The sequence below is a fragment of the Aspergillus pseudonomiae genome, assembly GCF_009193645.1.
Source record: "Aspergillus pseudonomiae strain CBS 119388 unplaced genomic scaffold BDV37scaffold_29, whole genome shotgun sequence".
NCBI classification, from domain to species: domain Eukaryota; kingdom Fungi; phylum Ascomycota; class Eurotiomycetes; order Eurotiales; family Aspergillaceae; genus Aspergillus; species Aspergillus pseudonomiae.
The window spans coordinates 167,736-194,622 of NW_022476021.1; the positions used below are offsets into that span (position 1 = coordinate 167,736).

The window sequence follows — 26,887 nt, forward strand, 5'->3', positions numbered from 1 at the left end:
TGAGATTCCTCGATGGCTACCAGAATTTGCAGAAAGTAGAAGCCTGAAGGGCTTATTTGATCAGTCATACTACTTCTTCTGCATACATCCACGTCTTGCTGAATCGCTGCTTGGTGTTATTTTACCCAAAGGCCGGACGATACCTACTTTATACTATACTTGGCAAAGAAATTTAGATCTTGATTTTTATCACTCTGTCGAAGATCAAGACATTTCTGAGAACTATATTGAATACATGGAAATTGTTGTCGATTCAGCGCGTCACGTTCCTAGGCAACCCCACCAGCCTGTCCCTATCTTTTCTACCTAAACACATTCTTCAACCTGTTTGATGAACATATACTCCATCCCCCCCTTCTATACCCGATGCGAGTCGCGGACACTATAGTTCAAGTTATTGAACATTAGCTTGGGGACAAAGCTACGCAATGGAGATCTTCCACTCCACCTTTTGCGACGACAAACCGCAGACTACTCTTCCGACGCCGTCTGAAATTAGAGAAATCAGTAAGAAGACTGGCATAGGCCACATAAGTTTTTATCGCCCACCACCTGTCAAGATTCCATCATTGGGCCTTTTTGTCAAGTACGGAGCGGATGTCACTGTTGTTGAGGCCCAGACTCAAATGATGTTGCATGAGCACCTGAAAGATCAAGCTCCCATCCCGAAGGTTTTCGGCGGGGCTGAGGATGGGGGCCAGGTGTTTATATATATGTCATTGGTTGAGGGTGAAACTCTGCAGGAGAGATGGGGTGGCATGAATGAACCTGAGAGACTGTCTGTCTGTGAGGAACTGAAACATATGGTGAAGACCTGGAGGACCTTGGAGCAAGACAGCCATAGCCGGTATATCGGTAAGTTCTCTTAGTTGCAACATCCAAGAGAGACATAACTCAGAATTCATAGGGAGTCTGGGTGGGCTACCATTGAATGAGATCTTTCTTTCGAGCCATCCAGAAATCAGTGGGCCTTTCCAAGGCGCAAACGCTGTCCAGCAGTTTCAGGACGCATGTGGAATCGAAATCAGTGAGGATGTGCCTATTGTGTTCACCCATGATGATCTTGTTCCCCCCAACATCCTTTTGTCGCCAGGCCCGAATCCGAGGGTGGTGGCAGTCATTGACTGGGGCCAGGCTGGATGGTATCCCGCTTACTGGGAGTATTGTAAAGCGCGACGTGTGAGACTGGATCCAGAACTCTTCGATGATGCTATACAAGAACAATGGCGCACGAAATATTTGCCAATGATTCTGCATCCGGTAGATGAGGAGGCAATCTACCGCCCTTGGCTTTATTTTGTTCTGTCTAAGGGCATATAATTCTGGGATTATTTTACAATGTCCGATGTGCATCTATACAAATAAATAGAGTACGTCTGACTATATCCAGAGTTGTGATTAGGAATTAGTTGAGTAACTATCCCTCCACTAGAGTGATTCGGATTCCCTATAGATTATCATTAGCTCCACTCCAATGACAGTGGATGCCTGATAACAAGGGCAACAGGTGGTGGTCACATCTTGAATGGCTTCATTGAGATAGATTCGGTTTGCTACGTGGTGTTCATAGTAGGTCACAGTCTCGATCGATGGAGTCGTTTGACTGCTGCCGAGTTGGCATTAAGAAGGAACTGGACTAGCTATGGGTACTTGTAGTTTGAATTATATAAATATAGACATGATATAGCACCCTCCTGCCCGTAGTCACTCCAACATAATTATGATATGCAAACGGGTCACTGTTGATGGTTTCCTGTTTCGGCCTAGTGCTAGTGCGTCTCTTAGATAGTGAACTAACAATCTCCACACATCCCCTATCGCCTACCACGATATATCCACTTCTCCTGCCAATCTCTACCCCTGCTCCTCCGGAAAGATGTCTGACACGCCGGAAGGGATTGTCGAATACGCCTACGACAACATTACAGAATGGTATCTGCAGTGGGTCAAGAGCCAGAAGTCGCCGCGAGAAAGATACACCCAGATGCTGCTAGACACGCTACAACAACGCTCACCCTCCATTCTAGAGCTTGGTTGTGGACCCGGAGTTCCTATTGTGAAAATGCTCCTCGACCAAGGCGCCCAAGTAGTCGCAAATGACATCTCAGCCAAGCAGATCGCGATGGCCAAGGCCCGGTGTCCAGGGGCTAAGCTGCTTGCGGGTAACATGACTACCCTCGCTTTCGAGCCTGCGAGCTTCCATGGTGTCATCAGCTTCTATACGCTGTTCCACCTTCCACGCTCCCAGCTCAGGGCCATGCTTGCCAAGATCCATGGTTGGTTGAAGCCCGGGGGTGTCTTTGTTTTTAACCTGGCCACCCTCGATGAGGAAGAAATCCATGGCGAATTCCTGGGATACGGGATGTTCTGGAGCAGCTATGGTGTGGATGAGAATCGGGCATTGTTAGTAGAAATCGGGTTTGATGTCTTGCAGGTGGAGGTATTGCACGCTGGCGATGGGAAGTTGGAGGAGGGTGATCCAGACTTTGATGCCGAGTTTATGTGGGTGATGGTACAGAAGAAGGAATCTAAAAGGTAGATTTATAGATAGCTTTGTATTTATATTTAGAAGGTGCATGTCTCTTTGTATATAGTCACCTAGATAACACCTTAAGGTAGGTTCTTTCGACATAATATACTCCATATACAAATTCAGTAGCCCAAGGCGAAATTGGCGAATCGGTAACAATAGCTTAACCAACTATGGCTATACTTAAGCACAGCGGAAGCTCTCAGCCGCCGAGATATCCCCACCCACATACTTAGCCTTGGCGGGATAAGGACACACGATACGACGCAGCGGTCCACCCTCAGGCCTAGCATATTCCACGGGGAGGGTTTCTGGGGCAGTGCCGTTCTCGACCCACCGTCTCAGCGCATCGAAAATCGTCGTCGGCTGGCCGCCTTGTCCGCCTGCGCAATGCCCGAGTCCCGGTGACTCGAAGTAGCGATAGAAGTCCTGGACATCCGGGAATTGATCTTGGACGGACTTGTAGTAGAACTCGGTGCCCTTGGTGGGGATACTCTCGTCGGCCTGTGGTTTAGGTTAGTTGAAATTAAAAGATTGGGGCAGCTTAGGGCTATGAAGAGAGGAGAAGTAGCGAACCATGCCGTGATAAGTGAGGAGCTTTCCGCCCGCCTTGCGGAAGGCAGTCAGGTCTGGGTCGGCCGCGTTCATGGTGCTGCCGTATTCCTGGGTGCCGAGGTGGAAGAACTCCTCATACAGCTCGGGACTCATGTGCACGGTGTCGAAACTGGCGTTCTTGGCTACGAACAGGTTGAACCACATGTCGGACTGTGAGGCATTGACGCCAGGCACCGACCCGAACTGGCTGATGTCGGCCCCCGGGTTCACCCCATACCACAGCCGCTCGCCGTCCGTGGTCTGTGGTCCGGACCAGGCGGCGTCGGCGATGAGCGCGGCGCCAGGACTGAGCGCCATGGTTCTGTTCAGTGCATTACAGATAAAGGTCTTGTTGACAGAGGTGTATGGGCTGTAGTCGCACGCCGTGAGGTTGGAGATCAACCCGTCCACGACCCCGTCCTTTGCGTCACAGGCGGCGACGGCCTCGGTTGTCAGGAAATTCAACTCGCAGGCCAGCGGGCTGACTCCGTGCCACTGACGCATCAACAGGGGGTAGTACAGGGCGGACACAAATTTGGTCCATGATTGGGCCGGGGCCGAAGCGACGATGCCATCATATGCAGTAGGGTAGCGCTGTGCTAGCATGAGACCCTGTCGACCGCCCTGGGAACAACCACTCCAGTAGGAGTAGTCGGGGGCGCGGCCGTAGAAGGTATGGGTTAGGCTCTTGCCGATGATAGCTTGGTCATTCAAGGACCGGGAGCCTAGGTTGTTGAGCGCAATGTAGTCGACGTTGCCGGGGCTTCGGAGCGCCCACGAGCTGGGTCCGGCTTCTCCCAGGCCAGCATCGGTGGTGGTCGCCGCATAGCCCTCGCCGATTGCGCCGCTCATGAAGAACTGGGACAGCACGAAGCGCCCGGCGTTCCAGCCGCCACCGCCTGTGGCTTGGAGACGGCTGTTCCATTTGGTCTGCGGCGGAAGCCAGGTCTCCACTGTGATCTGGTCGTTGTATCCGGGGTGTGTGTAGGTGACGGTGATGTTGCAGAACTGCGCATTGCGCACATCGACGTCGCCGTGGTTGTAGTTGAAAGTGGCCGGGACGTCAAGGGTGTAGTTGGTGACCCATGAGGCCGACAGGGAGAGAATCTCTGCCCCGAAGACGGTGGGAGTTTGGATTGCTGCAGGCGAGCAGGATGTGACATTCATCTTGAGTAGAGGGATCGCTCCGCGTGGGACATTCGAGGGTGGAAATACTCTGATAAACAGCAGCACGCTTCTTCTTTAAATAAGTGCATTGCATCTGATACGAATGCGAACTTCCCTGTAGACAGTCTATCCACCTTGCAACTAACGGGGATTCTCAGGACTTACTACGGAGTATAGACTATGGATGAATGGCCCACTTGCGTACACTTTACCGGTTCGGGCAGTTCGCGTTCGGGTCCCACGGTCAGCAGTCGATCTGCAAGACGATCGCTGTAATGGTTCTCTAGACAGTGGCAAACGAAGAAAATAGATAGAGAAAAAGGGATAGAGTCAGTAGTTGCAGTTGCGGAAACTTACGTATCCTCCAAATTACCCGGATCATCCTCATTGAGTTCTTAATTTGTGAGAATAGTATGTAACACCTCTAAAAAAATATCTTCTCATCAGCGAGTCCTTTGAGATAGATAAAGACTATAGATATTAGTCTACAAATCTAAATTCTTTTCAATATTGAGCTATGTTAATTATATCATAATATAGTACTGCTTCTCTATCCTACTTTATTCTATATCCTATAGCTATAATATAAAGACCAGAAGAGGTGTCAAGGATAGGGTTTGTCAAATCAGGTGCCACCAGTTAGAGATCATACTAGTAAGTTAATTTATATCAAGGTAAAAATTTTTAATTCTAGGGAACCTGCTAATGTGCGCGTAATATATGCACAAGAGACTATACTCAGGTGATATAATATCTAGACCCTCTCCCATCATTTAATTAATATACGCCTTTGGACCCTCACAATCTACTGTTTACTTGCATACCCTTTTAGCAAATATGTCTGCACCATCTCGAAAAGATACATGTTACAAAGTATGGATGAGACAGAGACCTTGCCTCTGAGCTGGAGTTCCTAGAAGACCTGGCGCCTTCACCTCATGGCTACATATTCAAAGTACAAATTCAGGGTAACTATATGCTCTGAAGGTGGTAAGACTTCTTCAGCCTATTCTTTCGCTAGACTTGTCACTTACTCACCGTTTCAACCAGTTCATCATTGGCGAACCCCTTGGTCCCGATTCGAGAATATCGCATCATCACTGGACCATTTTATTGTCGAATGTCGAGTCTATGATCACATTAGAGAGAAAAAAGTTATCCGATGTGGCCGGACCCTATTATCATGGCTGGCTCACTATTAACGAAAAGCAAGAACATGACCTGGATAAGATATTTGACCTCACGGAGGACTATCAGTATCCAACACATCATTAAATACGAATTAAACTAGCAGGTTAACAAACATGGAAGAAGCTCGCCGGTTAACGGATAATTGAGCAGGTCCTGTTCGTGGTCTATTGAATTCGTCGATGATTTAAAAATCTGGATGGACGAGAAGATAGCTGAAGTACCACCTTTTCCGGCTCCAAACGGTTAGCAAAGACTTTTCGCCTCTATACCTCGATTTCTAGTTTGACTTATATGGAGTAGTGGAAACGACATCAACGTCTGAAAATAACTGACGCTCATGTTGGCGAGGATATCGTGAGGAAGTTCCGGGGGTCCATTAGGGCTTTTGATCAGGACTTTATTTAGTGAGCATGTTTGTTCTGCGCCCATGTATGGGGCCCCAGGAGAGGCTTAATGTGGCGGAAGTCAATTGAACTATTTTCAGGTCCTCAGTCTGTTTCAGTCTCAATTATTCATCGATCGTGAGAAAGAGATCTCCCATGATGTCAAGTCAGGTGGCATAATTTGAACCGATGACGGGAGCGAGTTTAGTATCCACCATGGCGATGGAACGTCCGAGCGACGAGTCCAGACCGTTGAGGCCAAGTCAAGAAATCATGTTTCTGGGTCCTTTCTGGTCCTCTGATAAGCCAGCGATCGGATCGCTGGTGAGTTGTACTGCAGCTCTGGGAACAGGGTTCAGGAACTGCCGTCCTTTATCTTTCGCCTCCCTTCTTTCTTTCTCTTCCCTCCTCTTCCCCTCCAGCTTCTTTCTCTTTCGTTTTTTGTCACCCAACCCCCGTTCATTACCTCGATTCTTCCTTCAGTTCATCTCACTTCTCCCCTCCTATCTCGTCCTCCGTCGATCCCGACTAGAATGGTCCTGATCGACAAGCACGTCCACACCTCGCGGGAGGAGGAGCGATTAAAGGAAGATCGGGATCGCATTCGGTACTGGAAAAAATGGGGTCCGTACGTAGCCGAGAGGCAATGGGCAACCGGTAAGTACCTCTTGAACGGTGTTTGGTTTCTTTCTTATTTTCCATCGCGCGTTCGGTGCGTGGTTGCGGTGATTTGCGATGAGGGGCCGCAGAACTAATGACCTCATTCTCGGATCCCCGCAGTTCGAGAGGATTATTCGTAAGTCCTTCCCACCCAGAATTTATGAACAAAACCAATTGACTCGGTGGCAAAGTGAAAACGGTGATGCGTGGAGCTGTAAGTTCGCTTTTCCTCGCCATTCTCTTTCTTTCTTATCCGTCGCGACCCGTTAACCCCAATCCGCGCCATAGACTTCTCCCATGAGCACGCTCGGTCGCGAACATACCGCTGGGGCGAAGATGGCATCGCCGGGGTCTCCGATACCCATACGCTGCAGAACGTTGCGTTTGCTTTCTGGAACGAGAAGGAGTATGTCTCCTTGGTCCTACCCTACCTTCCGACCACTGACTCACTGTGCAATAGCGATTTTCTGAAGGAGCGTCTATTTGGCTTGTCAAACCCTCAAGGAAACCATGGAGAGAGTATCAAAGAAGCTCACTTCCACCTTGATAACACACCGACGGTAGATCTATCCAAGAGGGACGCTGTTCATATTGCCCTTTCTAACCGCTTCATTCCAGCATTCCTACATGAAATACCTCTACAAGTACCCTCAGAAGAAGTTTCCTTACGAGGACCTCAGAGACGAGAACGCGCGCCGGTCGAGATTGGAACGCGAATACCAGATCCTCGACACCGGCGCTTTCGACGACAATCGGTACTGGGATATTTTCATTGAGACGGCCAAGGAAGACGATGACGAAGAGGAGCTCCTGTTTCGCGTTATTGCCTATAACCGAGGCCCTGAGCCGGCTCCCTTGCACATCATCCCCCATGTGTGGTTCCGGAACACCTGGGCCTGGGGCTACGAGGATCAATCTCATAAGCCTTCCATCGAAAAGGTCGCCCCGCTGACAGCCAAGTCCTACCACAAGAAGCTAGGCGAAAGATATGTACGATTCTCCCCCTCGCCAGCAGCGGGAAGCAACCAGGACGATATCCTGCCAAAGATGCTGTTTACGGAAAACGAGACGAACAACGAGCTGCTCTGGAAGTCTGAAAACGATCAGCCGTACGTGAAGGATGCATTCCATCGCTACATCGTCAACGGCGAAAAGGACGCGATTAACCCGGAGAACAAGGGTACCAAGTTTGCTGCCTGGTACGCTTTTAATGAGGGTGAGGGGATCCCCCCAGGCGAGTGTGCTGTTGTCCGTTTCAGGCTGTCCCGAAAGCTCCAGACCTTCGTTGACGAAGAGGAACTGGACGACACGATCGAACAGCGTATAGCAGAGGCCGACGACTTCTACTATCACATCAGCCCCCTACCCATGAGCGACGATCTCCGAAACATCCAGAGACAAGCATTTGCGGGTATGATGTGGACAAAGCAGTACTACCATTTTGTCTGGGATCAATGGGCAAATGGTGACCCCGCGATGATCGCGCCTCCCCCCGGTAGGAAGCATGTTCGAAACCAACAGTGGAAACACTTGTACATGGACGACATCCTCTCGATGCCCGACTCCTGGGAGTATCCGTTTTTCGCTGCGTGGGACACGGCTTTTCATTGCATACCTCTCGCGATGATAGATCCCGACTTTGCCAAAAAGCAACTGGATCTTCTCACTCGGGAATGGTATATGCATCCCAACGGACAGCTTGCTGCGTATGAATGGAACTTTGGCGATGTAAACCCACCCGTCCACGCATGGGCCACATTCCGGGTCTTCAAGATCGAGCGGAAGATGTACGGTCGGCAAGACCTAGACTTTCTCGAACGGGTATTCCAAAAGTTGCTCCTCAACTTCACATGGTGGGTTAACCGTAAAGACTCGGAGGGAAAGAATGTCTTCGAGGGAGGCTTCCTCGGCTTGGATAACATCGGGTTGTTCAATCGTTCCGAGCCTTTGCCCACCGGAGGTGTTTTGGAGCAAGCAGACAGCACTGGCTGGATGGCCTTCTATTGCTTATGCATGCTCAACATTGCCTTGGAATTAGCGAAACACCGACGGATCTATGAGGACAGTACGTTGAAACTCAGCACTTGTCGCATGAAGAAGTCGACTAACAGTTACAGTTGCGTCCAAGTTCTTCGAGCATTTCATCCTAATCAGTGATGCTATGACGTTCAAATCGGGAGGCCAGGAGGCCTCTTTGTGGAACGAAGAGGATGGGTAAGAGCTACACCTGAGGCCAACCCGATTATTATCTGATGTGATTTAGGTTTTACTACGATGCCATTTCCTACGGCGAACCATGGACTCAACAGCTCCCCGTGAGGTCCCTTGTTGGCCTGATTCCGTTATATGGAGTTCTCACACTTGAGCCCGAATTGATCAACCAATTCCCTTCCTTCAAGCGCCGATTGGAGTGGTTCATTGAGAATCGGCAGGATGTTGCCGAGCGCAACATCGCTAGCATGAAGCGTCGTGGGAAAGGCGAGCGTCTTCTGTTGGCACTGGTCAGCAGAGACCGCCTGGAAAAGATCTTGAAAAGGATGCTCGACGAAACCGAGTTTTTGTCGGAGCATGGTATCCGATCCATGTCTAAATATCATGGCGAGCATCCTTATTCTATGACGGTCAACGGTCAGGAGTTCCGTGTCAGCTATGTCCCTGGTGACTCGGACAGTGCTCTCTTCGGGGGAAATAGCAACTGGCGCGGACCGGTCTGGCTGTGCGTCAATTTCCTGCTGGTCGAGTCGTTGCTGCGCTTCTACATGTTCTACGGCGATAAATTCCAGATTGAGTGTCCTACAGGGTCCGGGGAATATATGCATTTGGGGCAAGTTGCCGAGGAAATCCAACATCGGTTACAGCATTTGTTTGCCCGTAACGATGAAGGACGTCGCGCGGTACACGACAACTCCGACCTTCTCGACTTTGACGAGCACTGGAAAGATTACATGTGGTTCCACGAATTCTTTGACGGTGATACCGGACGGGGCCTTGGAGCTTCTCACCAATGCGGCTGGACTGGCTTGATTGCCAAGATCATCCACGACACTGGGTAAGTAAACCAATGTAGCATGACTCACTGTCAATATAGTCTAACTATCGGTACAGAGTCAATTGCCGCATTCCGCAAACCCCCCGCTCCCCATACGCGGCGGCATCACACTACTTTGATGATATCTTCAGCCGCTCCCGCGCACGCGGCAGCCGTCGACCCAGCATCCGTCGCTCGTCCACGAGCCGCTCCATCGGGAACCGAAGCGACTTCGAGTCGTCCTTTGGCGACACTACCACCGCAGAAAGTGTTGTCGACGATGAAGAAAAAGACAACGGTGTGGATGATCATGTGTCACATTATGTCGAGAGTCAGTTGGAGCGGGTGAGAAGCCAGTTGTCGATGGGCGCATATGAGGACGAGTTCGAGACGCAAGCTGATCTGAAGTCAAATGGACATTGATTGGTATCTAGACAGGATGTGGGGGAGATATCCGCTGAGACTGTTGACGGGTAATTACTTACATGGGTTAATAACATTAGAACCATAGTCATAGTTATAGAAGCCTACATGGACTTTAGTTAGCAGTACGTACATTCACAGCCATATGCAGAGATTTATTCGTGACCATTTGCCATTTCTATTTGCTTGGGCTATATTACTTGGGTGGAAAGCCACATCACGAAAGACAATACTTGAGAAGAGATATATATAGGGATCCATGCCAAGCAACCAAGAAACAAATCCATATGGATACATCTCAGCACCCCAGAATGATTTTTTTTTTTTTTTTTCTAAAGAAACAGTGGACAAATTAAAAGTAAACCAAAATAAAAGAACCCGAAAAGAAACCTAACAAACACCTCCAATCCATGCATAAATTTATAGTTCTCTGATATACAACCCACACCACTGTATAACTCCACCACTACCTAGCATCCCTACAAACCCAACCCCAGTAATCAGACAGAAAGACAGAGAGACGGCGAGAGAACATAAATCCAAACCCCAAACCCCAAATCATCTCTCTATAACGAATGGACATTGATTGAATCTCCCTGTCTAAACACTCTCTTTCATTGAGTTGTATCAGAATCAGGATCATGAGTAGTTAGTATGTGGCCCTGACGGAAATACATGTATATTATATGCACATCTTCAGATCTTGTCCTTGCGGAATGATTATTAGAGATGGCATTGTGTTCTAGTTGAGGTGTGATTTAGTTTCTGGGTAGGAAGTGATGGGAGTGAGGTGTCGTTTGAGTATATAGTCACTGTGGAAGATATGGCGTGTAGTTCGAATGTGTAGTATTTACGGTGCGTTGATTCTTTCTGTCCCATTCACTTATTGATTGGTGGGATCATGGGTTCTTCGTTGGGATTGTATAAACTGTATAAGTCAGTTCGCCCGCTTTAATCAGGATGTTGAAGGTGTTTGTTTTATAAAGATGCCTTATTTGGCTACTGTATATAGACTACTGTAAATAGGCTACACAAACCGATTAATAAATATGTGCATGTCATGTCATGTTATCGGCAAATGCTACTCTCCATACATTGGCAAGGATGAAGGGAATAACTCAATTCTGTCTATCACTCAGATCGAGTCATGCGAAATGCCTCAGGTCCAAAAAGAAAAGGAAACAATATTCACTACTGGTCATGGTAGTAGTACGGTACATGGGTCGGAATCAGAGGTATATCTAATTTACAGGGCATCGGTGAGGGCCTTGTTGAGCTTGGCGATCTTGGAGGAGACGCTGAGGTCGATGGTGCGGTCACCGATCTCGACAACAAGTCCACCAACAAGGTCAGGGTTGACCTGGTTATGTTAGTACTGAAAGGTGGTCCACCATACTGGGAGGGCGAAAGTTAAATACCTTGGTGACAACCTTGAGCTTCTTGCCCTGGCTGAACTGGGAGCCGGAGACGGCCTTCTCGATACGGTTGATGCTCTTCTTGTCAAGCTCCTGGGATTCTCGTCAATACCGGGTCACGACGATATCATTCCGCACACACGGAAGCAGAAAAATGCATCGTATGGAGGGACATACCTGAGCGCTGGTGATGTTGAGGTCGATCTCACCACGGTGAGCACCCATCAGAGTCGCAAACTTCTCGCAGACACCCTCCAACAGACCCAGACGGTTGTTCTCGGCGAGGGTCTCGAGGAAGTTCTTGACAATGTCACCCTTGTCGCCGGTAAGCTTCTGAAGCTCCTGGACGATCTGGGACTTGTCGGAAGCAGTCAGGGTGGGAGCGGAGATGAGACCAGTCAACTTGCGGTCGGCCTTGAGGGTCTCGCCGAGAACGGAGAGGGCCTTGGAGGTCTGCTCAAGGTTGGCGGACTTGGCGGAGGCCGTGAACTGTTTGTTGTCATTCAGTTAGTGGCGGGCATCCCAGCTGAAAATGTGATGTTGAAGGGTTCGGTGCTTTCGGATTGAGGTGTAGTCTCCATGGCTCGGACGCGGTTTTGAGGGGATTTTCAACGCCTCGGGTCAATGGAAACCACAACAGAACCCAATCCCACCCAACCCATCCAACTCGATCGGTAAGACACATACCAGAGCAGTAGCGTAGGTACCATCAACACCGTACAGAGACACAGGAGGCTTGACCTCCTGGGCCGGGGTAGCGTAGGCCCTCAGGCCGTTGACAGCGGCAGTGCGAGGAACGGAGAACTGCTGGGTGGCACGGAGGCCGGCGCGGGCGAACCGAGTGGGCATCATTGTGACAGATATCTAAGAAGAACCTCGAGGGAGTGGAGGAGGGAGGGTAGTGGATGCGAGACGGTGCGAACGTCGGTCGGAGAGGGGAGCAAATGGCCGGTGGTCGTGCTGAGATGGAGTTGAGTTGATGTTCCGTCCAACAATTCTCGCCGGTCACGTGAGTATCCGCACACGCCGGGTTTTTCGGCTACACTACAAAACACTTCGACTAGAGATAAGATCCTCATTCCGAACATACTGAACACACTGAACACATTCAACGCAACGCCGCTCATCGTGATGGTGGGAACCATCTTTCTATTAAAGCCATGACAGAATGCTAAAAAAAAAACCCCCACCAAACGCCGTCATTCAGTGCATTGGTTGATTGGAAACCGACTATCACCGTCATGCCCAATCTAGATCCTCAATTTGCCAAGTCAACCGAACACCTCCGTTAATCGCTTCGCAACATGCTCTCAACCAGATCTCCCAGCGGACCCCAGAAGTCTTTCCCGCTCGCCAGCCGATGTTCGTCGATAAACAACACGTAGTGTTTGAAGCTTGTATTCAGATGCGGTTCGAGTCCCAGGTGCACGATGACCGGGTAATGATGGCAGTAGATGTGTGCGTATACCCGGTATAACCGCTTGAAAATCTGACGGATGAGGCTGGTGAACGCTTTGGGGAACGGAACGCCTAATTTGCATTAGCGAAGTCACACAGAGACTATGGCTATGGACATACCCAGTCGGCTGGGGAACATTTGTTCATTATCAATATTACTCTGAACCCAGCTCATCAGGTGTTCGATGTACTCTGGGGCAGACATCTTCGTCGGCCGCTTAAAGTGCTCCGAGTCTTGCCAAAGGTACTCAAATCTATTTCTCGTGTCAGCCGTAATCCGGATAATCCCCGGGAAGGTTACGCACTCATCTGTGGCTTTCATCTCCGGGCATGACTGAGGCGAACAAAACTCTGTAATAGAGCCATAGAGAAGATTGATCTGATTGTAGAAATCCACCACTGCCGAGGATAGTGTATTAGCGGCCTGCGACAACCACCCGGTCGCACTGGCGACGAGTCTGAGAGCTCACCATTAACTGCTAGCCACTCATTCAAGTCCTCCCCCTCAGGAAGGATCACGGCCTTTCTGAGACTCCCACTTCCCAACGTCGCCTCTGCGAACTGTCTCAACTGGTAACTGCTCGTGCCTTTGGCCGCGGACCGTGGCTTAAACGGCGCGCGTGTCCGCGCATTGCTGGGAGGGGTTAGTCCACATGTTTCATCTGTGAGCGCGCGCACAATCGGCGACAGGTAAGAAGGAGGTTGTGTGAGGGGGGCATCATTGTAATGAATCGAGGGACTCAATGGGCGGGGCAACGGGTGAGATGATTTTGAAAATGATGGCGGGGCAAAGGGAGTAGCAGGAGTAGTGGTAGAAGAAACAAGAACAGGGGTAATGGGAACCGACATGGTGGTGATGAATGAAGCCATTCTTCTTTCTTCTCTTGGTCCTCTTCTCTTTTATCAATCCTCCAGATCCAGCGCACAAAAAATGCCCCGCGATCTGACCTCCGAGCACTCAGATCTGTAGTAATTTGACTTTGTTGTGGTGGGTTGAAGCGTTGATGTGTGCGGCGTAGGTGACCGGGAATGCGCCTACATTCCAGAACCAAACAGGCAGGGGTTAGTTAATCGTGGGCAAAGTGCGTGAGAGATGCCGGGGGAATCATCTCACTTTTCACGAGCAATGCTATGGAATTGCGATCAATCAGGTGACGGTGCGGCTGAGGGTTCTCCAGGCTAAAGAAAATCAAGAAGCGGTGGGCAATGGAAAGATCTCCGATCAACACAAGCCCAATTCCGTCATCGATCGAGGTTCCCGTCTTGTCTCCACGATTTTAACCAGAGCGGAACCTCTAAGTGCATGTGTTCCATGGATGCTGAAGGCACCAGTCATCGCCCATCCATGGGTTGCCCCGGTGACCTCCACCGCTCCCCTTCCATGTAGCCACATTCAAGGGATTTGTGGCTGCAATTTATTTGGAATGAGTAATGGTCCATTTACATAGGTATTGCATTGAAATGAGAGAGCAAGGAGGAACACATAGACCAAAAAAAAAAAAAAAAGAGAGAGAGAGAAACCGAACTATCTTGATTGGGCCTCGTTAACAATGTCTTGCCAATAACATACATACATTTATTTACCCCGCGCATGGGGAGGATATCTATGAGAGTCATTAAGGTAAACAGTACTTCCTCCCATACAGATAGAGTCCGTAGGGACATGCCCATGCCCATCACAATATTATTTATATAGAGTATCCTTCATTCTCCTCAGGGAGTCTTTCTCGGACTGTCTCCCCATATACCGTGAGAGGGATCGCAATCTCAAACGACTCACACCCGATGTTCTCTAAAGCATTCATAATCCGTCCCCGGTCATCTTCATGCACGGTTTCGAGTAACGTAGCGCCCGACGGGCCGACCCCAGAGTCGGCATGCGTGGTTGGCGTCACAAACTCAAACCGTAATTCCCACTCATGGTTGACTCCAGTAGTTAGGATCGTAGGAGTGGCAGAGATGGGGATAGCAGGACTAAAGACGACTCGCGTGGAATACAGGGTGTTTTCGAAGAATGATGCATGTACTTTTCGAGTGGCACGTCGGATGCTTGCGCCAGACCGTACTGCTAATGACCCTGTCACTTTCTCCGACGTCTCTAGCGTGGCTCGAATTGCATAGCAGGGGAGCGCGGCGCCGGCAAAGTTCACCGTGGCAATGATAGTTTCCCCTAATCGATGAGCTGGTCGATTGAGCACCACAACGGCAATCCGACGCCCATTGCGTGCAATCTCAAATCGATTGGGGCTGCGCGACGAGTTAAGAGCCTGGTTGCTTCGGAGAATCGCGAGATCAATAGCATCCTTGCTGCACAGTGGGCCCAAGGACAGGTCGTGGCTTGGGCGCTTTTCTAGAGGTGTCTCAGGGGGCTGTAGAAGAGCGCCCTGGGAGCGTTGTTCGAGAATATCATCAACATAGCCTAAGAACTCAGGCGCTGAGTTCCACGTGGTACCGCTGATACTCTTAGTCTTGGTAGATGGCGGCGGACTTGGCCCAACCTTCTGTACTCTAGCTTCGTCTCGGAGAAGCACATAGGGGTTCATCAAGTCATGGCCAAGGATATCCCCTTGACCTACGATACATTAGTTGCGCCAGATAGAGAGGATATCATCAGCCAGAGGGAGCTACTTACCATCAACGCCGGAAAATACCCGGAATGGTATAGTAATGCGATTGACACGCTGGGGTTCATTACGGACACTCGGTCGTTGTGTGCCAATGACTAGGTTATAGGAAATTTTTATAGCCTTTCCTTTGTGGCTAGCAGGGAGGCCACGGGGCAAAGTGAAGGAAAATGAGTAGGATTGCTCTTCTCCGGGTGCTAGTCGGAGATCCACGAAGAGAAGCGATTGAGATGTGGACAGTAACGGTATCGATCGTGATGAGGTGACACCTCGCATATCGCGTAGGCCATCAAGTTCATTGTTGGAAAGTAGACCGTTGATGGATTCCTCTATCGCGTTCCATTTGAAAGCGCCCCAGAAACCACCTCCTTTACGATTTTTGTCGCCGCTTGCAGCGCTTCGTCCGTTGGACATGCCGGCAGCATTCCCTTGGTCACCCACTACGCCTTTCCTCTTGACTTCCTCAAACGCCGACTGGTTGATTAGTGAGCCATCCACAGTAAATGATGCACTGATCTGGGCATAACCCATGAGCAACGTCTGACCGTTGGGCAGCCAAGCCGCAGAGTCAACGCTGGACATGTGTCGCCCGTGTCGAGAAACAGGTGTTCGAGGTACTGTCATAGAGTAGTTCGTGTATTCCGACTGTAAAGTTTCCGAGGAATTGTTCCCCACAGAGTAGAATTCGCCGCTGCTTCTATGGCTACCACTCAGACTCGACGTCGACATAATCTTGGTGAGCTGCGGCAAGTGACCCGGCGCAGCTAACGCAGAGGCCTCTTTGCCATTCGACTTTGCTACCATTATTGTGTTGCCATGCTCCCCGGCCGGTATCGTTGGTGATGCGCCGGGTCGTGGATTGCTCGTCTCGCTCGTGGGAGGTGGGAATTTGAAGTCCATTGGAGGTAATTGCGGTCGACGCGCAGGCCCTCGCGGTGATTCGGCTGATTTAATCGGGCTCATCGTACCAGACCTAGAGCGACTAGTCCTGGCCGCCGCGTCCACATCGACTCGTAGACTTTGTGGAGAGGCATTCATGGGGGATTCAGGAGGTGGGACACCCCGCGCGGTATGACGCCCACCTAGGTTGCAGTCACTGTCAGTGCAAGTTACGAGATATCGAGCGCTGCTGCCAAAGCAAGAGACATACCCTTGGGAAATATGTCATCATAGCCTTCGAATCGCTTGGGTACCACCTGCAAACTCGCAGAACGCCCATGCCCTCTGGCTGGCCTCGAGCGGGTGAAGGGCGAAGACGTTTTCGGGGTCCTATCCCCGCCTCCTTCGCTATCGATTGATAATATCGAAATGGATCGCTTGTGCTTGTGGCCGGGGGGTGGGCCATTGCGAGGTGTCGAAGGAGGTGGAAAGCTATGGGAACCGACCAATGGTGAACTTAACGATGAAGAAACGCGATGGGATGGGCTTCTCCTCGAGAACGTCGTCGAGGATCGGCGATTTGGGTTGGAGAATAGATTCCTCGGCGATTTCAAGGAGAAGAAGGAGTCCGAGTGAGGCGTGCTACTGCCCGGCCGAGACGACTTCCTCTGAGGTGAGAGCTGTCTGCCATTGTTGCTCTCCACGTTTCCCTCCGCAACGTTCTTGAAGGTTATGGTACAATCCACATCTTCACCGGCGAATATTGTCTGATCTTTCCATTTCACAAAGACTTGAATGTCCGACGGCATGGCGAGGGTCGCAAGGTGACCATATGGGCGGAGAAAAGCAGCAGGAAGCAAGAAGCTTGGGGTAAACGGTGGATACCAACAGCCGCCACCAAAGGGTATCGGCTTCTTCTCCGTTTAACGCCGCCGATGTGATAAATGAATAGGACAGATGAGGGGAAACAAATTGACAATAGCCGGTTATGGCATGCTGTCAGATTGGATGAGCCATCGTAGAGAGAAGGACAAAACAAGAAATACCAGAAAAGAGAAAACGTGAATGAACGGGCCAGAGTCGCGTTGCATGCGCCTTGTCGGCCAAATCAACTGAGGGTAACCGTACCAAGTTAAGACACTTTAGAGTTAGCGTCCTTTCTAGCCCACTGGAGACTTTTCCATATCTTTAATCGTCTCGATTGGGGTTGATAAGGAAAGAGTTTATGAAATGCTCCGGATGAGGAGACTTATCTTATTATTTTGTTTTTTATTTTATAGCCGTAGCATGGAATACAATAGGGCTTGTTTGACGTGATACAGAAGAATCACTTGGTAAAACAAATCTCCGCAAAAGGAGACACATTAATTATGGAGCCAAGTAACTCAGGGTTTCAGCACAATACCAGCAATCTCAAAAGACCAAGAGGTAAGGAGGAAGAAGAGGAAGAAGAAAAGAAAAAGAACAAAAAACAGGAAATGAAGGGAGAGAGAGAGGAAGAGAATGAAAGAGAAACAGTAACAATGTAATTTCAAGTGTAAGTAATTATGTACTATTAACAGTATATATGTCTCCAATATGCACAATGCTTTCATGCTTCTTTGAAATACAACAGCAGATTACTCTGATGGTTTGTTGCCTTCTTCGCCCTTACCATACAGTATGTTTGAATCGTCTAAGGCCTCCGTGCGTTTTGTTTTCGGTCGGAGACCCAGCTCTGATAGATGACTCCAGATTCGATCATGCCGCTTTTCCCATCGTTTGCGCCGGTCCTCCATTTCTGTTTCGGAAGGACGCCATTTGCTTTTCAAAATACGTCTAATAGCTTCTGGAGATACCTGGAATTGCTCGGCAAGAACAGGAGTTGTAAATTTGTCCGGAGCTACGGCATGTAAGTGGCGAATACCCTCAAGAGCGTCGGGCGAAAGCTTTTTTGATGGGTTCCATCCCTCTTTGAATTTCTTCTTCAAGGCATCTTTTTGAATTTGCCAGTGCTCCTTTTTCTTGGGTTTGTATTCCGGGGAGGTTCGGTCACTGCGCACATGTTTCTTATCGCGGGAGGATTTGACTGAGTTTGCATCGGGTTCTGCTTGTGATGAGGAAAACTTCGTCTTCTTCGCCTTTCGAGCGGGTTTATTTGGGCCCCGTCGATCACGATGGATTGTCGTATCCTTTGCAGGGGTTTCACTAACAGAACCGTATACAGTGGCATCTAGTTGCTCTGAACTTGATTCTGTGATGGCCGGTTGCGAAGGCTGTTGCGAATTCGCATGCGATCCTGGCTGGGAGGCAAGTAGTCTCGAGACGGAAGCAAAACTCCGGCCATTGTTACAAAGCTGATGGGAGTGAGACGCCCGGCGCAGAGAGATGAGACGGGAGGAATGAAGCTCAGAGGCAAATTCGGAGCGATAAACGTTGCGGAGAAGTGTAGGTAGAGCTAGTCTAGCAGAGCTAGCACAGAAGGCTACCATAGTGAAGCCTCTTCAAGCAACTATGGAAAAACGATGTGCGAATGTTGCCGATCTCTGACCTGGAGAAATTCGATAGCAGAGGAATCTGGAAAAGATCCAGAACAGTTTCCACCTCAGACGACAGTGATAGTCACGTGATCTTATCGGAAGCGATAAGAATGACGTTGGATTTTGGGGAAAGAATATATTACTTAGGGAGTAGATATAAAAGGAGCCCTTTAGTGATTCTGTCTCAGAAATGGAGCCCAATCCCTCTAATAAATACAAGCGCAATGTATACGATTCACAAATGGAGCTCTCTGAAGGTCCAACCAAGGATTAGTCCCTAATTCATCCATAACATCAATCACTTTCCGCCGTGAAACCTGAAACCTATATTTCTATAGTTCAGCGCCCTGGATATAGTTGCTTGTCCTAGGTGAGCAGAGGAAATGATCCTATTGTAAACTTTCCAGTATTGCTTGAAAGCTCAACACCATCAAACACTTGCCAGCTGTTTATACAGCTGCTGTTCAGCCGTACTATAGTGAACCTATAGCTACGTCTTGTATACCCTATCACCATCCACCAGCTGTCTTGCACCAGAGAAGCGCTGAGGTGTTGCAATGGCCTATGGTGGAGAGAATTCTCCCTCCCCTTTTATATTCGAAGATTCGGACGGGGGGCTTTGTTTAAGGATTCTCTGGATTACCACTTTAGGAAGAATGATTGGCATCTCCACATCCGATATGAGACTAACTGGAAGACTAGACCGCTTGGTGCTCTGTGACTGATCCACAAGGGGAGTTCAACCGCTCGGTGCCCAGCCAAACATACTCCTTTTTTTTTTTTTTTTTTTTTCGTCTTTTCTGGTTTGTCTTTTCTGTTTTTCATTTTCCGACCCAGGTTCAAAACTGGCCAATTTCCCTCTACCTCCCGGAAGATTTGCCGTATGTATGGAGGTGACCCTTCATTTAATTTGCTTCTGCCCAGATAAACTTAAAATTGGCGGTGCTCGCCCAAAGGAGTTTAGGGTTATCAACTCCCAAATAAAGAACAAAAGGAAGCTCTCGTTCAAGTAAATGATCTCCCTTTTAGTTGATGGATCTTAAGATACCCTTAGCTTGAGAGCTAAAAGGTTCGTTTCTTCCCTCTGTCAGATCCTCTCTCTGCGCCAAGGGTTAAGGGCTGAGAGAGGTTCGCCAATCCTTCATTCACTCATTTATTCCTTCGTCATTCGTCTCGTAAGTTGGTTTCCTGAGGATTTTCTCCGCCCGCTGGAATGCCGCAAAAACCCTTGTTTACTGACTGACAGACACAGTTGTGCTCCTTGGATTCATGTTAGCTTCACCCTCTACTTTCAATCTCTCGTTCCTTTGCTAGTTCTCTCTTTATTTTTACTTCCCTTCACTCTTTCGCCCTTCCCACCACAACCTATTGGACGCTCCTTGTTACCCGGTCCACATCGACTGAGCTTCTCTCAGGGCTCCCCGAGCTCGGCCATTCCTTCACCCCTCCCACATTTGTGCTATCCCACAAAACGCCTCTCCTACCGAATTCAGTCTATCATTACTATAATCTAGAAGCTTGTTACCACAAAGCACGGACACATATCCTTACCTATTGTTTTTTTCTCCAGCTTCTTCCGGTTACAAATCACTGAATGGCACCGAAAGCTTGTTAAAGCTACCACCCGAAAGTGCGAGTAAAACTCCAGTCGAGATATACGTTTACGATTGCAGTCTTTCTTCATAAAGTTCTTGAATGATTGTGATCAGACTCAGCCAGAACTGGCCATGGCATACAATTCATTGAATGTGAAAAACAAGGCAGTTGGCGCAGGCTCGTCCCTCAGAATCACTCCCACCAATTCTCCGGGTTTAAGACCCCCGCGGACTCCCAACAAGGCACCGCAACATCAGGCGACCTTGTCCCTACAGACCGTGATCGGTACGACTACAACTTCTCCCCACGGATTTTCCAGTCACGACCAGAGCAAGTCCTTTGCCCTTTGCGCCGGTTCAGCAGCCATCCTAGCTGAATTAGACGAGGCGGGCAATGTGAATCAACGTTTCTTCCGAGCACGCCCCTCCGCCTCGAGTGTCCACCCCGTCACTCCATTCTACCATCAATCTACCCCTCCAACCACACCAGATACTCGCGCTAGGCCATCATCGGGCGTTAAGTCCACAGCGCATAGCGCCATTCTCAACGGCTCCCCGGCGAATGAATTGGCAGAAAGTAACAGCAGCCGTGCCTGGTCTTCACGAGAAAGAGTAAAAGCAGTCACAAGCGTCTCAATCAGCCCAAATGGGAGATTCCTTGCTGTGGGCGAGGTGCGTGGCACAAATCCCCAATCTGACTAATAGTATAGGGTTTACTGATTTCCTTCTAGACTGGCTATGGCCCCAGAGTGTTGATCTACTCAACTGCAAAAGACGCCCCTTCCGATGTTCCACTATCCATTCTTACTGACCATACCTTCGGGGTCCGCGGGCTTGCTTTTAGCAGTGACTCCCAGTACCTGGCTACGCTTGGTGACACCAATGACGGCTTTCTGTTTGTTTGGTCGGTCAGTCTGAAAAGCGGAGCTGCAAAGCTCCATTCAACCAACAAATGCACGTCTTCGATACGGGACATGTGTTTCATGGGCCAAACTTTGATCACGTAGGTCTTTCCAGACGATCGATGATATGATGGGTGGACTAAATCATATATAGGGTGGGAGTTCGACATGTCAAAGTCTGGAGACTGCCAGAAGCTAGACCAGCATCGCCTACCAAGACTCGTCACAACATGGAATGCGCCCCTAGCTCGCCTAGTTTTGCTCCGCGAGCGCTGTCTGGAAGAAACTGTTTACTGGGTTCTTTAGCAGAGAGCACGTTTACAAGCGTGGCAATGGTTTCTGATCGTGAGGCCGTGGTAGGCACGGATACGGGTGCACTGTGTTTTCTCAGTGACACAGGGGGCTCCCAGAAGATAACCCTGGTGGAGAATGTGGGTTTCAGCATCACCTCCTTGATGGCGGACTCGGATCGTTCCTGTGTATGGGTTGGCGGTCGAGGCAGGCGAATGCAGAGGTTCCCAACTGAGATTCTACGATCATCTGCTGCTCCCTTGCCGCCCAGCCTTTCTGAAACTTCCTCCGAGGAACATAAATGTAAGGGGCCTGCTATCACATGCATGGGTTCCCTGACAACCCACATGGTTACAGTTGATACGACTAGAGCCATCCATATCTACCCATTTGATGCCATGGAGGATGAACAGAGCCATGTGGAGACCACCATGCCTGCTCATCAAGATGCTGTGCTTGGGATCGGCCCATTGAAAGTACCGAATGACCTCGAGGCCGACTTCTTCACGTGGTCATGCAGGGGCACAGTGAACTTCTGGGACACTCATGGCAAGTGCCGGGCTTCCCATGTCATCCCTTTGGAGGAAGTTCCAGGCGTAGATGAAGAGACCTCGAATGAATTGAGGGTAGTGAGGGCCAGCGATAGCATGGATTTGTTCGTTTCTGGCGATAAATTCGGTGTGTTGCGAGTTCTAGAAGGACAGTCTTGGAAGTGCATGGATCAAGTCCGAGCTCATGGAGCCGAGGTCACTGATATTGCGTTGAGCGCAGCTTTCGACTCTTGTCTCGTCGCCACTTGCGGTCGTGACCGCATGGTTCAGCTTTTTCAAATAACAGAAGACAGCCTAAAGTTAGTCCAAACGATGGATGACCACGTAGGCGCTGTGGGGCAGGTTCTTTTCATTAACGACGGAGAAAACCTTCTCTCATGCTCTGCTGATCGCACAGTGCTAATCAGGGAGCGTGTGACCAGAGAGGCCGATGGCGGTGTTTCTATTGCTTACATGATCTCCAAAGTCATAACATTGAAATCGTCCCCGGTGTCTATGACCTTGTCCGCAGATGACACAGACATCCTTATCATATCCACCACAGACCGATGTGTACACCAGTATGAGATACCGTCCGGTCGCCATCTGAATTCTATCCGAGCTGTCGATTCCGATTCAAATGATGCAGTGGTAATGGGTGCATTGACAGTAGCTGGGGGAATCTTGGGACACAGTCCCAAGCTACTAATAGGAGTGGCCAGCACTGATAAGTCGATACGTGTGTATGACTTGGACCGTGGTGTATTGCTCACTGGTGAATTCGGTCATACCGAGGGTGTCAGTGACGTGCAGTTGCTGGAAAGGAGCCCTGATCCGCCCAGCGGAACCGTCGTACGCACATTGATAAGCTCAGGTATTGACGGTGTTGTCATGATGTGGAACATTTCGGTGCAGCCCTTCCAAGCCCAAGAAATCACAAGAAACACGTCAAAGGAGGAAGATGAGGGTTCAAAGGAGATGGCCCTTTCCAGACCTCCTATACGGAAGATTTTATCTAAGAATGAGCTTGCTGAATTTCGACATGAGCATGGGACAGGGGCCTCCACTCCGACGCGCGAGCAATCTCCGCCGCTCATACGCAAACTGTCAAAACTGTCCCTCGGGCCCACATCGGCCAAGAATGGGGACGCTACACCACGGACGCCTACACCAGCATCAGCACGCTCCAGCTCGCGTCTAGAGAGGTCGCATAGGACACCGTCCCCCCCTAGTCCTAAGTCAACCCCCGCGAAAAAGACTAGCCACTTAAGCCATAACAACCACCGTTCACCACTAGATATTCGATCACGTAGTAGGTACGGCGGAAAGACCGAGTTTGGCAGCCTTAACATGTCTACCGAACAAGTCTGCCGTACACTGCGAGCTTACCGAAAGAAACTTAATGGGGCCAAGGAGAATCTGCCCTCTCAAAAAGAGCTGGAGCGGGAACTGGGGCTTACGCTACGCGCTTTACATTCTCGAACAAAAGGCTGTGAAAGCACTGAAACGGAGACCGATAGCAGTGGGAAAGAAAATGAATGCTTGAACACAGGAGTGTCCTCGGTTCGTAATGGCGATATTCATGTTCCTTCAACTTCTAACATGAGTCAGAAGCCATCCCCGACTTCTTCCAGGAGTCATTCGACCGAAGAAGATGCAGAGGGATGAAATACATTCCATGTCGCTCTTTTACGCCATTGAACTCTTTTCACAGTTTTGTTCCAGCTGTTTCGATTTCAACTCTTTTGTCGCCTTCTCTATATTGCATCTTTGGGCTGTGAAATCTTGCAGCGGACTAGCTACTACCAATCTCACTTTGCATGGGAAAAGCGAAGGTTACTGTATTTTGGGTTACTTATGTCAGACTCCCCTGGCACTTCGTGTGTTTAGCTGATCTTATTTCTCCTCCTTTTCCTTTTTGGCTTTTGACGGGTTCTTTTAGCAGGTCCAGTGGAGTCTTCGGTAACGGCGCCCTATCTTTCTCACTCTTTGCATTTTTGTTTATTTTTATTTTCTATTTTTCTTCTCTTTTCTCTTATTATTCTAGACTGATTGCATTTGCCACTACAGCCCGTTGCCCTGGTTGTAATTTGAATGTGTCTCTCATCGCTTTTCACCTGCGTTTCCTTCTCTTCTTCTTTTGCATTCGCTTTTGGGCTTCACCGACACCCTTCTTTTGCTTCTCCTGCTCGAGTTAAAAATGATACCCAGTATTTCCTATCGGTGGTGGGGAGGCCTTGTTGATCGCAGGCCTCCCCAAACCCTGTTTTCATATTAACAGTGTTTTCCATACGCCGCTCAGATCTGAATGAAGCCTGTTCGACATTATAGTCAGTCCTTGGGGCAAGAAGCAGTGGAACCAGTGACTGCATAACTCCGAAATCTTTTTTAGCGTGATATTTGCATATTACCATTACACCCTTGTCGGTACTTCGTACAGTGAAGATAAGGAACTGCCGAATTTAATCTGGTTATCGGCAGTCTTATCTCTTCTAGTTTTCCCCTCCGAATCTCGTTTTGGGACATATGCTATAAAACCATTACGCCTTACTACGACTGAAAAGGCCAGACGGGTGGAACATTATTTATGGAATTGAATGATCGATAGAATACCACCATAATGTTCTCTGCCTTGGCTCTAATTGACTATCAAGTTCTGGGAGAAGACATCTGCTCATTACTCATTACCTGAGAAAAGCTTGAACCGCAAACACCTTCCCGCATAGGAAATGTGGACGCTGATCGCTATCTATACCCACCTTTCCTTTCCATTAGGGGTCACAATAAAAGACTACTGTGTGGTGTGGAAAAGCCGATAGGCGCTATGGTGCGCGATAGGGTGATGGTCAGGAGCGTGGCTGAACTTCAATTAGGAGCAGCCCGGTTGATTGAGCCCGGCCCACCATCCAAGTGCCAAACATATAAAAGCAAACCGAGCCGCCATGCGGAGAAACTATTCAACTTTGTACCTGGGACTCAAATGCGCTTTCTGTGGCGATGTGGCCGACTCGCTCTCTTTCTTCGTTGTTCTTTCTCTCTCTGGCCCTGTGTACAGCCGCCAATAGCCAACCCGAAAAAAGATATGCCATCCTGGATAACGACTGGGGGGCAATTAGCTTTCTTCCATTCTTGATCGCGCTCAAGAATGACATCCAGGTTCTGGGATTAGTCTCCGGTGAGCTCCTTTTTTTTTTTCTTATGCAGTACCAGCCACTGCTTTTGACACTTTTCTAGATACGGCCAATTCGTGGCAGCGTCAATGCGCATACCATGCGCTAGCCAACCTTGAGGTCGGAAACCTCAGTTGCATCCCAGTCTATGCGGGCGCCACCTATCCTCTAATCAATACACCAGTGCGCTTCCAGGCATGGGAAAGCGTGCACGGCAAACTTCCCTGGGAGGGCGCTTTCGCTTCAGAGAATGTAACAGCAGAAGCACTCGGTAATGACCCAACATCAGGGGATCCAAACCGGATCGTCAAGGCCGCTTTTGTTGAGGGATTCCCCACTACTAAGATCAACCACTCCACGTCTGCCGCCAATTTCATGGTTGAGATGGTCCACAAATATCCGCATCAAGTCTCCATCTACTCTGCCGGGGCGTTGACCAACATTGCCTTGGCAGTGCGAATGGATCCCGATTTCGCCTCCCTGGCCAAAGAACTGGTCATCATGGGAGGATACGTGGATGTGAATATGTATCAGGTTACGGGTGATTATTTACAGGCGGACATAAACTCCGATGTAGGTGTACTGACTCACTGTCCCAAGAACGAACCCAGTAACATCGAATACAGATCAACTTGATGATCGACCCAGAAGCTGCGAAAATTGCCCTCAATGCAGAGTTCCCCGAGATTGTTATCGCCGGAAACGTGGCCAATCAGGTACAATCGACACAGGACTACCTCGATGAGGTCTACACGGTCAAGAATGAGTATACCAGGCTCTTCCATGATCACTATGGCACCGAGTTTCCTTTCTGGGATGAAACTGCGGCCGCCCTCATGGTTGACCGGTCTCTTGCTATTAACACCACTACTGGTAAGTGGACTGTCTGAGTTCCGTATTGTTGAACAAAGGACGAAGTTACTAACTGACTTGTAGCCTATATCGACGTCGATATCTCTTATGGAAGCCCTAATTACGGAAATATTCATGTCTACCAGGCCATGCTTAAGCCACCGGGCGTGCGCAACATCACCTATGTGAACCGTATCGACGGCGCGAAGCTCAAGGACATGATGAAGCAGGCTATGTGGAAGCCTCCGACGTGCTCTTGAGTGGATGACATTGGCTATCTTAAGATAAGACACCACTTGTGTTGAATACAAATACAGAGCAATAACATCCTCTTGGTTATAGAGTAGAGCTCCATACAATCCATTTTACTATCATCTGTCCTATGTTGACCCTCGCGGTTGTATCCATCTCATCATCAGCGAATTAAACATTACTTTGCAACGCGAATTCCAAGTTTGCTTTTTTGTCCCCTTCCCCAGGTTAACCACTCAATGTTTTCGTTTGTATACCTACTTCGTATGGGAGAGAAAATAAAATATATGAGATTGATTGGTGTGATCCTCTAGGCATTGGTTTTAGTACCATTGTTTTCTTATGGCTAACATACTGACATTCACCAGTTCGCCCCACACCGCCTCCGGATAGTAAGCAAAGATTGATACTTGAGCGCCCTGTC

The 26,887-nt window shown here is 49.2% G+C and overlaps 10 protein-coding genes across 10 annotated transcripts; 5 read left to right on the forward strand and 5 right to left on the reverse strand.

Annotated features, from left to right (window-relative positions):
• Window positions 1-428: 428 nt before the first annotated feature.
• On the forward strand, window positions 429-1,320 carry BDV37DRAFT_282646 (phosphotransferase enzyme family protein; the record flags this gene model as incomplete). Its single annotated transcript, XM_032087094.1, has 2 exons — window positions 429-855; window positions 908-1,320. The coding sequence occupies 2 exons, from the start codon at window positions 429-431 to the stop codon at window positions 1,318-1,320; spliced, it is 840 nt and encodes a 279-aa protein (XP_031941925.1).
• A 556-nt stretch (window positions 1,321-1,876) lies between these two features.
• On the forward strand, window positions 1,877-2,539 carry BDV37DRAFT_282647 (class I SAM-dependent methyltransferase; the record flags this gene model as incomplete). The annotated part of the gene is made up of 1 exon (XM_032087095.1): window positions 1,877-2,539. The coding sequence occupies one exon, from the start codon at window positions 1,877-1,879 to the stop codon at window positions 2,537-2,539; it is 663 nt and encodes a 220-aa protein (XP_031941926.1).
• A 167-nt stretch (window positions 2,540-2,706) lies between these two features.
• Window positions 2,707-4,291, reverse strand: BDV37DRAFT_293703 (putative feruloyl esterase; the record flags this gene model as incomplete). The annotated part of the gene is made up of 2 exons (XM_032089480.1): window positions 2,707-3,034; window positions 3,107-4,291. 2 exons carry the CDS (start codon window positions 4,289-4,291, stop codon window positions 2,714-2,716), a joined length of 1,506 nt encoding a protein of 501 aa, XP_031941927.1. The 3' UTR covers window positions 2,707-2,713.
• Window positions 4,292-5,901: 1,610 nt separating this feature from the next.
• On the forward strand, window positions 5,902-10,282 carry BDV37DRAFT_247121 (uncharacterized protein). The gene is made up of 9 exons (XM_032081834.1): window positions 5,902-6,522; window positions 6,646-6,661; window positions 6,717-6,739; window positions 6,814-6,931; window positions 6,986-7,085; window positions 7,144-8,590; window positions 8,643-8,739; window positions 8,789-9,574; window positions 9,631-10,282. The coding sequence occupies exons 1-9, from the start codon at window positions 6,399-6,401 to the stop codon at window positions 9,974-9,976; spliced, it is 3,057 nt and encodes a 1,018-aa protein (XP_031941928.1). The 5' UTR covers window positions 5,902-6,398; the 3' UTR covers window positions 9,977-10,282.
• A 940-nt stretch (window positions 10,283-11,222) lies between these two features.
• BDV37DRAFT_282650 (F1F0 ATP synthase subunit 5) lies at window positions 11,223-12,243 on the reverse strand (the record flags this gene model as incomplete). Its single annotated transcript, XM_032087096.1, has 4 exons — window positions 11,223-11,336; window positions 11,395-11,484; window positions 11,569-11,880; window positions 12,079-12,243. 4 exons carry the CDS (start codon window positions 12,241-12,243, stop codon window positions 11,223-11,225), a joined length of 681 nt encoding a protein of 226 aa, XP_031941929.1.
• A 146-nt stretch (window positions 12,244-12,389) lies between these two features.
• Window positions 12,390-13,942, reverse strand: BDV37DRAFT_107877 (Mob1/phocein family protein). The gene is made up of 5 exons (XM_032078301.1): window positions 13,697-13,942; window positions 13,320-13,483; window positions 13,155-13,248; window positions 12,970-13,103; window positions 12,390-12,921 (listed from the first exon to the last, which is right to left on the reverse strand). Exons 1-5 carry the CDS (start codon window positions 13,717-13,719, stop codon window positions 12,680-12,682), a joined length of 657 nt encoding a protein of 218 aa, XP_031941930.1. The 5' UTR covers window positions 13,720-13,942; the 3' UTR covers window positions 12,390-12,679.
• Window positions 13,943-14,379: 437 nt separating this feature from the next.
• Window positions 14,380-17,463, reverse strand: BDV37DRAFT_247134 (putative intracellular protein transport protein (Sat1)). The gene is made up of 3 exons (XM_032081835.1): window positions 16,624-17,463; window positions 15,482-16,555; window positions 14,380-15,421 (listed from the first exon to the last, which is right to left on the reverse strand). The coding sequence occupies exons 1-3, from the start codon at window positions 17,159-17,161 to the stop codon at window positions 14,538-14,540; spliced, it is 2,496 nt and encodes an 831-aa protein (XP_031941931.1). The 5' UTR covers window positions 17,162-17,463; the 3' UTR covers window positions 14,380-14,537.
• Window positions 17,464-17,486: 23 nt separating this feature from the next.
• On the reverse strand, window positions 17,487-18,882 carry rrg9 (mitochondrial ribosome assembly protein RRG9). The gene has a single exon (XM_032081836.1). It carries the CDS (start codon window positions 18,821-18,823, stop codon window positions 17,972-17,974), a length of 852 nt encoding a protein of 283 aa, XP_031941932.1. The 5' UTR covers window positions 18,824-18,882; the 3' UTR covers window positions 17,487-17,971.
• A 1,062-nt stretch (window positions 18,883-19,944) lies between these two features.
• On the forward strand, window positions 19,945-24,498 carry BDV37DRAFT_247137 (WD40 repeat domain-containing protein). The gene is made up of 5 exons (XM_032081837.1): window positions 19,945-20,046; window positions 20,124-20,142; window positions 20,287-21,138; window positions 21,198-21,469; window positions 21,523-24,498. Exons 3-5 carry the CDS (start codon window positions 20,599-20,601, stop codon window positions 23,855-23,857), a joined length of 3,147 nt encoding a protein of 1,048 aa, XP_031941933.1. The 5' UTR covers window positions 19,945-20,046; window positions 20,124-20,142; window positions 20,287-20,598; the 3' UTR covers window positions 23,858-24,498.
• A 488-nt stretch (window positions 24,499-24,986) lies between these two features.
• On the forward strand, window positions 24,987-26,774 carry BDV37DRAFT_293713 (Inosine/uridine-preferring nucleoside hydrolase domain-containing protein). The gene is made up of 4 exons (XM_032089481.1): window positions 24,987-25,364; window positions 25,424-25,932; window positions 25,986-26,232; window positions 26,296-26,774. Exons 1-4 carry the CDS (start codon window positions 25,187-25,189, stop codon window positions 26,469-26,471), a joined length of 1,110 nt encoding a protein of 369 aa, XP_031941934.1. The 5' UTR covers window positions 24,987-25,186; the 3' UTR covers window positions 26,472-26,774.
• Window positions 26,775-26,887: the final 113 nt, after the last annotated feature.